This window comes from Drosophila nasuta, chromosome 3, assembly GCF_023558535.2.
Source record: "Drosophila nasuta strain 15112-1781.00 chromosome 3, ASM2355853v1, whole genome shotgun sequence".
In the NCBI taxonomy this organism is placed as follows: domain Eukaryota; kingdom Metazoa; phylum Arthropoda; class Insecta; order Diptera; family Drosophilidae; genus Drosophila; species Drosophila nasuta.
In genome coordinates, this window is record NC_083457.1 from 45,064,076 (window position 1) to 45,078,991 (window position 14,916).

General features: G+C 41.6%; 1 protein-coding gene across 1 annotated transcript in view; it reads left to right on the forward strand.

Moving 5' to 3' along the window:
• LOC132790312 (regulating synaptic membrane exocytosis protein 1) overlaps positions 1 to 14,916 on the forward strand; it is a 62,901-nt gene that overhangs the window by 11,169 nt on the left and 36,816 nt on the right. Inside the window, 1 exon segment of the mRNA XM_060798803.1 lies at positions 12,949 to 13,533. Coding sequence (XP_060654786.1) covers positions 13,498 to 13,533 — 36 coding nt within the window. The 5' untranslated portion in view covers positions 12,949 to 13,497.

Genomic DNA, 14,916 nt, shown 5'->3' on the forward strand with positions numbered 1-14,916 from the left:
ATTTATAACCGTAGTGGGCAAGCGTAAAGGGCAAAAGGGCTGCCTTGACATTGAGACTGGCGCCAAATGTTAATGATGTGGCCTTAACTGCACTTGTTGAGCGTGTGTAACTTGTGTCAGGCCGCAAAACGTCAATCTCAGCCACAGTCAAAGGCGAGGGACACAGTCTGTGTGAGGCCCATTGCCACTGCCATTGCCATTGCCATCATTAACAGTCTCTGCTGGCAGTATGCGCAACTCTGCCACTTTGCCACAACAGCAGCAGCAGCTGGAGAGGCAGCTAAGCTCCAGCAAATCTCTATTGATTATTGCGTTTATGTGTTTGAGTTGCGAGCATAAAGGCAAAGTGCGCGAGTGCGATTCGATTCGAGGCAAATGCTTTGGCGAATACAATTTTGAACGTGTGGCAGCTGTCTTTGATAGCAGGTAAATCAATATTTTCCAATATAAACGCATGAACAGCAATATTTTTTTGCCTCTGCTGCCTGCTGCAAACCAAGCACAAATCCTTTTGCCAAACAATAACAGGCAGCCAGCACTTGTCGCGTTGCCAGGATGCGTGTCAAATGCGCTTGGATTTGATGCTTCTTTGTTTCGCTTTCTTTTCGCTGTCGCTTCTCACACTTCAATCGCATTTACATTGTTTTTTTTATTTCATTTTATTTGGAAATGCAGAAAACACATTTTTTGTTTGTTTGTTATATAACTCGGAGCTCGGCAGGATATGACTGTGAGTGTGGCACTCATATTACGTATACGGCAGGGAAAAAGTGAAGCTGAAAACTTAAAGTGCCCGTACAGAATCCTTCGATCTCCATTCACTCCATTCAAGGGCAGCCATTTGTCAAAGTAACTACCCAAGGCTCGTGTCAACAAAAGGGTTGCCCGGAAACGTAAACGAAAATGGCAACGGCAGCGGAAAGGGAAAAGGAATACGAAAGGAAGCGCCCATTGCAGTTAGCTGCTGACTGCTGCTTGCTGCTGGCCACTTAATCCGCTCATTAGGCAACAGCTGCAGCAAGCTGGCAGCTTAAAGTGATATTTATATAAATGCCTTCTCCATTTCAGTTGCAAAAAGGGATAATGTGACTTTTGGACGCTGCCTAGAGTTGCCGCTTTGGCTTTTCTAAGCTAACCCATTCACATTCCCATCCACAATTTCGTCCATAAATGAAAGTTTTTATGGCTCATACAGAATTTCATAACAAAAGCCAAAGATTTACAGTTGGTCAGGTAGCATCATTTGCCAAACCCAAGCTCGCTCTTCGAATGCCAGGACCAACCTGGCGTTAAGTGTCACTTAGTGCTGCATTCCTTGGCTACAGTTTATGGGCTGCTGGCATTTACTATACTAAACCACGCAACAATATAAGCAGCTGTCATTTGGCATGCTTCGCTGCACCTGCAAGTTGCAGGCGAGCCCTTGTATAGCCCGCATAAGTATGCTATACTTTTTTTCCGTGGCGCCTTTTGTGCTACACTTGACTGCCGCTGTCGTTGTCACTGTTGTGGCTCCTGCTACTGCTACTGGTTTATTTATTTACACATTTACCACCCACCTACACACACACACACACACTCACACACACACACACACACCGAGACACAGACACCAACACTGGCTAGGCTGCTGCGCCTTAAGTAAACATTATTAAAATTGCCAACGCCGTTGCCAAGCAATCCTAAAATAACCAAAGAACACACATAAACCTACCAATAGAAAGAGAAAGAAAAAAGAAAGAGAAGAAGAAGGAGAAGGAGAAGGAGAAGGAGAAGGAGAGAGAAGACTGGTGGGAGTGGTGTCGCCCCTCTGGCGGCCCGCTGTCGAGTGCCTTTGTAGTGGCAATGGAAATTGTCAGTTTCATATGAGAAAAGTCTCATTTCCCAACCTCTTGAGGCGCACATTGAAAAATACGAGGCGTCATGGCAGCCAAGGTTATTATTATTATTGCTAAGCCAAAGTGGACCCACACACACTCACCAACACATACATACACTCTCTCAGACTGATGCGTATCTAGACTACTTGTTGCTTGGGTGCGTCACATCGCTTTTTGTGTGTGCGCTGATTATCCTTTTTTTCACTGGGTTTATTAGAAAGCTGTCAGCAACTCTCAGCGCACCCCGGCGCACACTTGACATTTATTTATGCAAAAATGTGAAATCATTTGTGAAACTCGCCTTCAACGCACAGCAGCCGCAACAGCACCCCAAAGGACTACCCAAAAAAAGAAAGGAAAGCAAAAAGGACTCACGCCTCGCTGACTATACGCAGTAGTAGTCGAGCATGTGAGCACACAAAAAACATCAAAAAAAACTAGGCAACGGACAAAGCAGGCGGCATAAAAAAAAGGGTTCATGAATCACAAGTTTTTGTGTGTGCAGCAAAGCAAAGTGAAAAACGGAATTTTTGAGTGCCTTCTTCATGGATTAGTCTGTGTTGCATACAATGTATGCCGCTGCAGCTGCAGCTGTAGCAACTTTCCCAGCGCGGACGTGCTAATAACTTATTATTAGATTAAAAACTTTGGTGTGCCATAAAGCGCTTTTTTATCTCATGCTCAGCGTTGGCGAGCTTTTAATAACTTTGCCACGCGTATAATTTCGGCTGTGTGTGTGAGTTTTTTTATTGTCCTCCTGCGAGCGCGCAATCTTCAACAGTGCATAAACACTTTAGGATTCGTAGAAAACAAAAAGTGAATACGTGATTGTGAGCCAAAAGTCGCACCTTAGACCGAAAGGAGCCAAAGTGCCAGCTTCAATTTCAGAGACCCAACTTTCTTTTGTTATCTTTTTCTCTGATGAATTTCTTGTACGCACACGTGTCTCCGGTTGTGCTTCCGTTGCCAGGAAGCGGCGTCAAAAGGCGGCAAGCGGAGCTCATTAGGCGAGATGCAAAACAGAAATATTGTAATTCCAATGGTTCGGCTCTATCCGGAGCTGCTTCGTTCTTGGGTTATTACTCTATTAGGTCAAAGTAATCACATATTCCTCGTCTAAGTGATATAGTCATATGACAACAAGTAGACATGGCAAAAGTTTGCCACGACACGAGTCGAGCCGAGCCGAAATGCTTGCTAGCATATCGGGCGCAAATATCTTTGGCACACTTCACTGAGCTTAGACAAACAACGAGAGTTGACTAGAGAAACGAGGAAGAACAACGCACGACGACGACAACAGCAGAGCAAACAGCAATAGCTATAGCTATAGCTATATAGCTGAAGCTATAGCTTTATTGTTGATTGAACAAAAACAAGTTAGTCGAGGAAGTGAAGCGAAGTGAAGTGGCTACGTGGCTAACTGTTACTGTTACTCCTCGAGTCAGTCAGTCAGTCACTCAGTCAGTCAGTCAGTCAGTGAGTCCCTTTGGCACGTACAGGAAGTCTGTCTGGTTGGCTGTCTGGCAGTGCTTCATAATTTTCTTAGGTCCTGGCTATATGCATACTCGTATCGTCATGTTAGCCAAACTTGCCAGCTCGTGTGCTTCAACGACTTTGATGCTGTCGAAAATGGACTTGGACTTGAACGGCAAGGACAACGACGAGTCTGATGAAACTTCAGACTTTGGCATAAAACTTTCCATTTGCCTTTGTGTAATTTATGCTCTTGTTTTTGTGTGCAATTTGCAAAGAAGGAAGTCCTCAGTACTGTTGCTGTTGCTGTTGCTGCCATTGACATTGACAACTTCCGCTGTAGCACGTCAAGTGAGTTTCACACTGATGACTCGCTGACGCTGACTCCTTGCCTTGGCAGCAGCTGCTGCTGTTGGGCATTTTCTAATTTACTAATTTAAATCAACTTTTGTCGCTGCCAAAAAGTTTCGTTTTGTTGTGCTTCTATGTAGGTACATAATGAGAATGTCCTGTGCTTCAAAATTGTGCCAACACTATCATTAGTTAGCAACCACAATGCCAAACGTTCGCTCTACGCTCTTCAAGTGCATGCTTTAAGGCCTTGGCAGGCGAAGGCCTCATTGTCAGATGGAATACCCAATGGGCCAGACCACAACCCCCAGTTGGAGGCCAAAGCCAAATAGCAACAGCAGTAGCAGCAGCAGCAGCCCAGTTGACCAACTTTCATAATTACGAGAGTAAAAACTTTGCCAGTCAGTCAAGAAATTAACGATGGAAATATATTTGCCTTCTACTCGTTGAATACGAGAATGACTTAGTGCGAACTTTTCAGCAACTTGCCAGACACTTGACTCTCAACTCTTTATCATCGTGCTCTTGAATAGACTTTGTACAAAATATGTATATATAGAAATACTTTCAGCATATTATTGATTTTGAGAATGCGACACTTTTTGGGTTTGAAGCGTCAAAAATATTTCAGCAAATATTTGATAGTGTTGCAAAATATTTTAGTTAATTAAGATTTAATGGAGTTTTGCACAAAAATTGAAACAAATTCCAGCACAGCAAATAAATAAATGTGCTAGCTGTGAGTACTTTTCGCATGATCGAACCTTATGTTTGATTTACGAGTACATTCCAAATTCGACAGCTGTCGAATGCCATATGCCCCAACTCAGCTTGGTTCGAATTCAATCAGCTTCACACACACCACATATTTCATCTGCAGTTCCACCAAAAAACCAAAAAAAAAAAAATAAATAATAATACCCAAAAGCAAATCAAGCCAGAAACTGAATAAACCGAAACAAATCGAGCAGCTTGATGATGATGATGATGGAGGCAGGCGGCTTCAGCAGAACGGAAATGAAATCAAATCGCACAGGTAATTTGTTGTCACAAAAGGTAGAAGTGTATTAAAGCGGGGAAGAGTTGCTACATAAATGAGTATACATTCGAATCGAAGGCTTTCTTCTTGCTTTTCTGTGTGTGTATATGCATTATAAATGTTCGGGATTAGGCTGTGCAAATGGTGTCCTGTAACCTTACACACCACAAGCATGCCTGACACTCGCTGCGGGCTGTTAGTCAACCACAAGTCGAACTGAAAGCCGGCCAAAGACAGTCACAAATGCGGCTGAGTAATGGCAATGTCTATGCGGTTCGGTTTTGCCAAGGCAAAACCTCAGCAATTATTGCTTCTTCAATGCCATTGCCAATGTCGATGCGATGCCTGCGGATCCATTTAAATTGCTGGATTCAATAACAAAATGACTTTGGTCGACCGTCTGTGTGTGTATGTATGTGTGTGTGTGTGTGTGTGTTTGATTAATAACCATGTTAAATGCATTAACAAGAAAAATGATTTGCCAAAGTCACTTCAAGGCGTCCCACACGTGGTATGCGCAACATGTGAAATGTGAAGTTCACTCCATATTGTGTATACGACCCGTTGAGTGTGCTTGGCGGGAGCGCAAAACATCAAAAGCAATTGGTTTCTGCTGCTGCATGTTTTTCGTTTTTTTCCACAATGTTTTCTCGCAACAACATCATAAATTATGATGATTGATGTTGATTTTAATGGCGTCACATAATCACAATTAGCACAGCGAGTAAAAGTAAAAACATTCTGACTAATTGATGGGGCACTGTTTAATATGAATAGATGCATAATTGAGGTGCACAGCAAGCCAATTTAAATGAATTTAAATGAATGCAGCCCATCATTTATAATTAAAAATAAAACAGTTTTTGTTACCTTATCCCTAATCAGTCAGTTAGTCAGCGGGTGGGTGGGAAAAAGTCATAAATTCATTTCACAGCGCACAGCAATCGAATTAAAAGGCATAAATATTGGATTTCTACTGAATTCTTTATGAGACAGCTATGAATTACACGTATTAAATGATTAAGCCAAGCGCAACTGACAGCAGCACAAAAAAAAAACGCTTGAAAATGTGTGTAAAGGATTCCTATGTCAGAAGCGTCGTGGCAAAGGGAAAAGTAAATAGCACAAGTCAAAATCTGCGGCCAACACAATAAAAAAAAAATACGAACTACATTTAGCTAGCTGTCTGACTTTATGTCCGTCTGTCTCGCTGTCTTTCTATCTTTCCGTGTGTCTGTCTGTCAGTTTGTCTGTCTTTTTGTTTGTTTCTCTGTCGACTTGTCTGTCTTGCTGTCTGCCAGCTGCATTTGACATTTGACCTTCACATACACACACGCTGTCTACGCGATGCAAGTAAATAGTACAAACAATACGAGCGCTTGTTAAATATTGCATGAATAAAAGAATAAACACGTGCACTGAAGTGTGCTTCGATTACAAGATACCCTGCGCCCGACAAGTTCAGTTGACTTAGGGTTAAGTCAAAGTCAAAGATATACTCAAAAAACAGTCTCGAGTGTGAAGTTAACACCAGACAATGATGCACTCTTTGCATGTGTGGCTTTAATGGACTTATCCACTTAAGAGAGAGGAGTTCCAGGGTATAAGCAGCCTGGAACAAACATGAAATGCAATTTATACGCTCGAGTATTTGCTGTGGTGTATACGCGATATTGAAATGCAGAAAAATGAGAGCAAAGCCGTAAGGAGACACAGACGAAACATGTGTGACAGTGCAGTGCAGTGTGTGTGTGTGCGCGATAAACAGCAACAACAACAACTAAAGCAACTACAATGAAATAGTAATAACAATAATGACAACAGCGCGTGAAGCGACAGGCGAACAGTCAACTCAAGGATGTGACTTTGTGTCGGTGACACGCCATAGAGAATTGAAGCAACTCTGTTGTAGTACAACTATTTGTACATAGCTGTGTGCATAATATAATAAGATAGATTCGCAGATAGCTTGGTAAGTGAAAAAGAATTTGCAATACTTTGAAAGTGCAAGCATTAAATACCTTTAAAAGTTTGCCCGAAAAACTTGAGTAAATATTTAATTTGTATTTGCAACGTGCTTGCTCGCTCTAAGTGGATTACAGCAGCCTTGCTTTCTGGTTAAGGACGAGCCAGACACACATACACTGCAATGTCCTTCATTTGCATACATTTTAGCTCTCTTGCATATTAATGCAAATTTATTTAGTTGTCGTTCATATTTTTAATTGACTTTGGCATCAAAAGCCAGCTAACAGTCTGACGAACTTGTCCTTGCCGTAGCTAAAACCAGAACCAGATCCAGAGAGTAATAGAAGCAGCAGCAATTCTGACATTGAATTCGCATTAGTTAGTTCATGAGGCCGTTGAGCTGCCAAAGTCCTGGCCTGGGCAAGTTTGTTAGCTTGTTTAGTTAGACGACAGCTTGACATTGAGACTGACATTGACATTGACATTGATGTTCGCAATTGCCCGAACCGCACGCTGAATATTTAATTCGATATGTATTTATTTGTGTGTGGCAACTAAGACAGCTTAACCTTTTCATTGCCCTCACTTTACTTTTTCACTCTTTTAATCAGCAGACAAATGCAATTTTTAACAAGTATCAAGCACAACCTTTTTTTTCGGAGCTGGCCAATGTCCTTCTATCTAAGTTCCAGCAACAGGCATTCACTCTTTTCTTTTCTATGTTTATACCCGCTACCCATAGGGTAGAAGGGTATTATAACTTTGTGCCGGCAGGAAATGTATGTAACAGGTAGAAGGAGGCATCTCCGACCCTATAAAGTATATATATTCTTGATCAGCGTCAACAGCCGAGACGATATAGCCATGTCCGTCTGTCCGTCTGTCCGTATGAACACCTAGATCTCAGAGACTATAAGAGATAGAGCTATAATTTTTTTTTCGACAGCATTTGTTATGTTTGCACGCAGATCAAGTTTGTTTCAAATTTTTGCCACGCCCACTTCCGCCCCCGCAACTAAAAAAAAATCGAATAACAACCGTAATTTTAAAGCTAGAATTCCAAATTTTGGTATATACAATAATAACTATAGTGGTTATGATTCCTGAAAATTTGGTTGCAATCACATAAAAAATTGTCGAAGTTATTAAAGAAATACTTTTGTATGGGCAAAAACGCCTACTTACTAGGGGTCTAATTTGCTTTGGCCGACAATCTGGTACATTGTGCGGTATGGTATATGGTATATTTTGAATGCGGTACTATGTCGATATACCAAATATACCAGTTGGTATATTTTTAGTATTTGTGCAGTATATTCGGTATATTTTGAGAAAATACCGCAAAATATATTTCTTTTATTCAAAATGGGTAGCGGGTATCTCACAGTCGAGTACACTCGACTGTAGCTTTCTTACTTGTTTTTTTCTCTCGCTGTCTCGCAAGGCATTATCATTATTTTTATTGCCGCTGCTTGCGGTTAATTAATTGCGGTCACTTTGTTTTCGCGCTGAAATTCCAGCGGGTTGCGACGGCACTTAAACCCCTTTTTGAGCTGTACTTTGAGATTTTCGGGCACTGCGTTCTAGCGCCTTTTGCAATTTGATTTAATTTGCTAGGTCAAGCGAGGGACCTTCATGCGGCATCAATTTCATCTAATTAAATCAAATAAATCAAAATTTAGCAGCCCCCCCAAATAAGTTATTCCCGCTCTTTGAATTTCAGGCATTTCCAAATATGCTCTTATGGCGCGACAACATAAATGCGACACTCTCACGCACTCTGAGAGGAACATTGCGTGTTGTCATGCAGTCGAATGAATGACCAACCACATTGCACATTTGCTCGAGCGTTAATGAGCTACGCTACGCGTTTTTATATTGCCCATATTCAGTTGACTTCCGTTTTATTGCAGCGTGACTTTGAATATTTTATGTGCGCTTTTGTACACACTCGGCGTATGCGTAATTCGTGCTTCTTATCTCGCTCTCAGTAGTAAACACTGCACTTGCCAAAGGGGGTGTAAACACTGCGTATGTGTAATATGACAATATGCAGGCCAACAGCTGATGATAAAATCTCGCATATATGTATATGCTCGCTGTCGTAATTGTGGCTCCTTTGAGTCCCCGTAATCAAATAAACTTACAAAATCCATTTTGCAGGTAACCAAAACCAAGCACACAATTCCCACATGTGTTACGGACGCACTCGAAGAGAGAAAACAAACGGAAAATCTTCAAATAAATAATTGATACAACAATAAGCCACAATATCAGCAAGTAAATTGAGTGTAAAATTCACGAACGAACCAAAAAAAGGAAAACATGGCACATGGAACAATAGGAAGTCATTAGCAGTAGTCTCAAATCCCACAAAAAAAAAATTAACTACCATTGAGCCAATAAATTGAGAGAATGACAAGAACAAAGCTTGCCACACAATTACATTCAGTGAGTGAAAACACTTTGATTTGATTTCAATTAAGATGAAAGCAACGCACAGAGCGACGCACAGAACAACTGACAACTGTTGTGCAGACCGCAACAAACACTTGATCTTTGCGGTTCAAACTCTAGTTGAAAGTCGAGCCCTACTCGATGGTGAGAGTGACTTTTGGTTTGACGCTTGGCTCTCGGGAAGGTTTCTCTGGGCGTAGCATGTTGATTAAATGTCAAATTGCGGGTATCAGCATACGAGTATCTGCGTGTATTGGCCACAGCAAACGAGCACAAGTGCGACATGTGGCAATGGCAATGTGGCACGCCTACGCAGTTACATTCTGCATTTTGCGGGGGGCATTTGAATAATTGAGTTTCAGTTTGAAAACGAACGTTGCCAGGCAGCCACTGAGTTTAAACGTTTTGTTTGTTACAGTCTCTAGCCGAAAATGTTGTTGTCAACACGCAGCAGCAACTCGCCCCCGATGGGCGTAGTTTCATTTCATTTGGATGGCGTGTACGTGCCCCGCATCAGCAAATGTCAATGCCAAGTGGCAAGTGGCAAGTGTGGCAGCTGTTTCGCCAAACATCAATCTGTTCTGTTGGCCCTCGTATTGCTGCCACATTGTAATTTACTTTATGCAATTAAATGTTTAATTTTGTTTCACTTAAAGTCGTGCCTTGATTTCTGTTGCATACTTTTTAAGCGTTACGCATTCGCCATGTAAGCCGCTCGGTCGACTGCTGTCAATTAGGCAAACGGCGTTGACAATGAGTCAGGCAAAAGCTGTAAGCTTGCTGCCTTATCCTGCTTTCCACACTTTGCAGGTTCATTAAAAATCCTGTTAGGCAATAATGGCAATGTTTGCCACAATCCCTTTTCTCCCCTCGCTCCACTCTTTCCTCTGACAGTTTCAACAATGTTGCTGAATGCTGTGCATATGTGCTAAATTTAATGTGCTTAGTCTAGTTTTAATTACTACTTTTAATGAGCTTGATTCATTTGCCAAGCGAAGCGAAACGAGCTAAGCGGTTACACATTACGCACATTTTCAGATAAATTCAAGTAAGAATTTAATTTCATTATTACGAACAAAAGACAAATTGAAGTCAAATGTCAAAGGCGAATGTAGATTGATTTTCATGCAGTTGACTTGTTGTTTGCCTCAGTATTTCCTTGGCATAATGTTGACAACGGACTCAGTGCTCTACTGGAATTTAACATTCATCTTATGCTGTTGCCTCTGACCACAACAACTTACACACAGCAGGCGACGGACAGACGATAGACGACAGACGTTTGCATTGACTGCGCTAACAAGCCAAAACAACTGGCAACCAGTTGCAGTCCCCCAATCCCAATCACAATGCCAGTTGTGCTGTTCGTTGAGCTCCCCAGTTGCCTTGGCATTGTTGACAGTGTGCTTCTCATTCATGCCATTCATGAGACTTTGTGTACCCGCTGTGTAGTTGTGCTTGCTGCTCTCTGCTTGCAATTTATTTATGAACTACGCTGCGCTGCGATTTCTCAACTGCAATTTGAGTCTTTTCTTCTCCGGCTGGCCATTTATTGTCGTATGCTACTTAGCAGCTCGCTGTTGGCACTTAATTTGTGTCTCATGCACGTTCCACACAGTTCCAAATTACAATTCACTTTCGACACTTTGGACAAAAACAAAAACACCAAATACTGCCTTTCGCCATTTTTACTGTATTTATCGAACGTTTCAATTTCGATTTGGCTCACATGTGCGTGACAATTTCACGACTTTGTCCTTGCTCGATAAATGTGTGTGTTTGTTTGCAGCTTGTGTGTGATAAATCTTGTTTGATTTTGGCTAATGCACGCATTATTTCCACACATTTTGACCTTTAACGCAATTGGCAAGGCTGATCAGTTACCTATTAGCATGCAGAGGACGATGTTGAACCCACATCCAAATCCAAATCTCCCCCTCAACCCCTGAAACCAGTCGCATAGGCCTTCGGACGAGCCACAGGCTCGTTCCCTCAATTTCGCGCTAATTAACTATGTGCCAACCATAGCAGGCTATGCCAAATTTTCGCTGGAACTTTGCCAGCTTCGGTCTTGTCTGTGTGTATGTGTGTGATTTCATGCTTGTTGCCTTCGGCATCGGCAGCCAAAGTTACAATTTATGAGCACATCCTGGTGGCGCGTTAAGCTTGTGTAAGCAACAGCAGCCAGAGGAGAAGAAACATCAACATCAGAGCAGGAGCAGCTGCCGACCCCCTTCGTCTTCGCTCTTGTTGACTGTGGGCTGGGGGCGTGGCAAGCAAACACTTGTAACAGTTTGCTTTACATTTTGAGGGCAAACGCCCCCCAAAAATTTGTGCTCTCTGCACTCAGACTGCAGCTCGCCCTGTTGCTGTTGACAGTTTTGAAGCGCCAACTAATTTAGCAGAATTTTCTTTCTCTTCCATCGTTTTTTTGCTTTTTAAATGTCATTTGGCAAAGTTGAGCAAACTCAACTCATTTAGCAAGTCAAAAAATTCATTTAGCGTAAACATTCTCCATATCACGTTCGCTCTATCTCTCGATTTCTTACTCAGTTGCCAAGCAAGTTTTTGAACAGCGCTTCGATGGCTGTTTATGAAGTTTTGTAATGTGTCGATGTCGAAACGGAGCGAAACGAATGATGGAAATAACCCAACAATGAATGCATTCAAATGAAATTTCTTTGCCAATTACTTTTATAGCCACGTTCGGAACTTTCAACCATGAGAAATAGTTGAGCTCTGTCTTTAATCTGTCTATCTCTGTCTGTGTGTGTGTGTGTGTATGTAGGATACGGAATTGCAAATGTTGCAAGATCGCATTGCAAATCGAGCGATTCGATTGCTATGTGGGTCATTTGATTTAATAATACTGTTGCAGCCAGCCAGGCAAAGCTTACTGCCAGCTACCAAAACTGAGCAGCAGTTAACAAAGAACAAAGATGGGATGGGATGGGATGGGGAGGGGCAGCTAAGGCAATGAGATTTCCTGAGAATTCGCCATAAGCTGCACAAAGCACTGAGAGAGATGTGAATGGCTGTGTGTGCAGCTTATGAGCATGCCAGGGATTTGTACCCAAGTACACCCAAGTTACTGCTAACTGATGACAATGCCTGACAGAGGCAGCACAGCACACACAAAAAGGATACTTTCAGCTTAAAGCTGCCAGCTTGAAGCAGGTGCAAACTAAGTGCTGCACTCAATGCCGCCTGCTAAAGAGCTACTTACAAATACCAAAAACTCTCCATTCCATTCCCTCTTTAGTAATACGTAAAAAACGATTTAAAGACCAAAGTGTTTTCTGCTCAAATTTAGTTTATTTTTACACGCAAGCTTAAGCTGTAACCGGGTAACCTAGTTGTAAGCTGTAACGGGACTATTATAACGGTCAGTTTATCGCATTTTCCGTTGCTCCACGCCAATTCACAATTCACAAAAGCCTCGAAGCACTTTCACTTTGCATGCAGCGCGCGACACATTATTTCCGCCTTATAAACTTTTGCCGCTTGACTTTTCAGCGCCATGTCAAGTAGTGTTTAAGACTCTGTATGGGTGTGTGTGTGTGGGCCAACCCAAGCGCTGTTGCGATGCTTATCGCTGGGTAAATTATGGGCCTTCGCTTAAGTACGGTGTAAGCCCTGCGGGATTTGTGTGAGATGAGTGACTCGCAGTTCGAAGTAAAACAACTTTTTGCGCCTGGCGCCGCATGCAATTTCACCAACCTAGAACCCAATGACTAATTATAATTTTCAATCCTTTTGCACACTCTTCTCTTGCAGCCAATGTTAATTAAAAGCGGCATCCAAAGGCAACGAGCAGCATTTATGCTGCTGCCCCATACAACACGTTATACTCGTAAATCAATCAATTGACGCCAACAACATCAACAACAACAAGAACAGCAGCAAGCGGCAGGCAACAACATGTAGTAAGGCAAACATGTTGCTTGCGCTTTAAGGACCACTTCAATTCAATACCGAGTACAATGTCAATGCCTATTTACATGGCGTATGAAAAATGGCCATTTGTTTCCAATCAAATTGAAGCGAACGCGCACAGAATGGACAACATCAACGGACACAGCGAAAGCACAGCATCAACAAAGCGCATGGAGATGACTTAAAGCGGCTTAAAAGCGCACACACACAAAAAACATTGACAAAACGAAAAAATAAAAAAAAGGAAAAATAAATAAAACAAAAGCCACATTGACATAAAATCCAACGGGCAGCCGGACAACACTGCGTATGCGTGATTAATTGCACTTTAAACACACAAACGAAAAGCGACACTCACAAACAGAAGAAAATTTCAACTACAGCTCCAACATGTTGCCCACAAATGTGATGACGTTCATGAAGAAGGTAAGTGACTTATCAAATGAGGAGAATTCGCAATAAATCTGTGTAAAAATCCTCATTCTACTCCCATTTGTCGCGCCCATTGTCATTGACAGCTGCTACTCGTAATTTATGCCTTATTTTTTCTGTATATCCAATTTAATTTATTTATCGCATTCACATTCGTATTTTCCACTGAATTTTTTTTAATTAATTATTGTGCGCTCTCTCACTGAAAATTTAATGAGCATTTTCTTTTTGTTGCTGTTGCTTAATGAAATGCAACAAAAACAAATGAATTCAATGCGAGAGGCACTTTAAGAGCTGCACTGGCTGGGTATATCGGTGATATCAACGCTCTAGATGCCAATGCTTTCTTAAGCCTTTTTCAAACAGAGATCAGAGTAAAGACAAACAAGGCTAAAATTGACAGCAGAGCAAGAGGAAGGGATTCTCTCAACCTTGAGTACAAACAAAACTTTTTAATTAAAAAGTCCGTTAAATGCTTTGAACGCTTCACTGATTCTTCTTCCTTTTATTGCTGACCTTTCCCTTGCTCCAGCTCAAAAATTTAAGAATAAATATATATATTTGGAAAAATGAATAAATACGTGTAAAGGGACAGCAATCAAATCGGTTCAATTGTCCCACAACACCTGCCCGAGGGTGGAAAAAAAAAGATTGGACATAAGCTCGACTAAGAGAAAAAAAAACACAGACACAGACAGTCGCAGTCGCAGGCCGCAAACTCGTTGCCAAAAGCGAAGGAGACGATAAAGGGACAGTGTAAATTCCGTTGAAATTCTTATTTAGCCCACACAACACACAAAATACTTGGAAAAGTTTGTCCAAAAAAAACGGAGTAGAGGAAAGGGGGAATTAAAGTAAAAGTATCAGAAAATGAGATAAGCAAATGCCAAGCGACTGCTCAAGTTGTGTTTGAAGAGTTCTTTCATACTTTTCTTCGGTTGTTTAGCCAAAACTTTGATTAGACCAAATGAAGCACAAAATCAAAGCACAAGCACCACCACCCACCAAAAACCTAACTCAAGACAATGATGATGTGCTGATGACAGTTCTCGCACTGTGACTGTCACCAAAGTCTTTTGAACAAAAAAGCAACGCAACGAAACCAAGAAACAACAAGCAAGTAAACAACAATCTAAAGGATTGCAGAAACTTTTTCTATTTGTTTTGCCATTTAAATGCCTAACACAATTTTTTGTGTTGTTATGTTATGTTTTCTTTCCTGTGTTGTGTTCTGTGTTGTGCTGGCAATTTGTGCAAAGCAAAAATAAAACAGCTGACTTCAAAGGCAATCAGTCGAGCATGAATGTGTTACCGACAGACAGAATAGAAATGGATTGCGAGAGGGTGCGGAATAAAGAGACTGCAAATTATATGCTG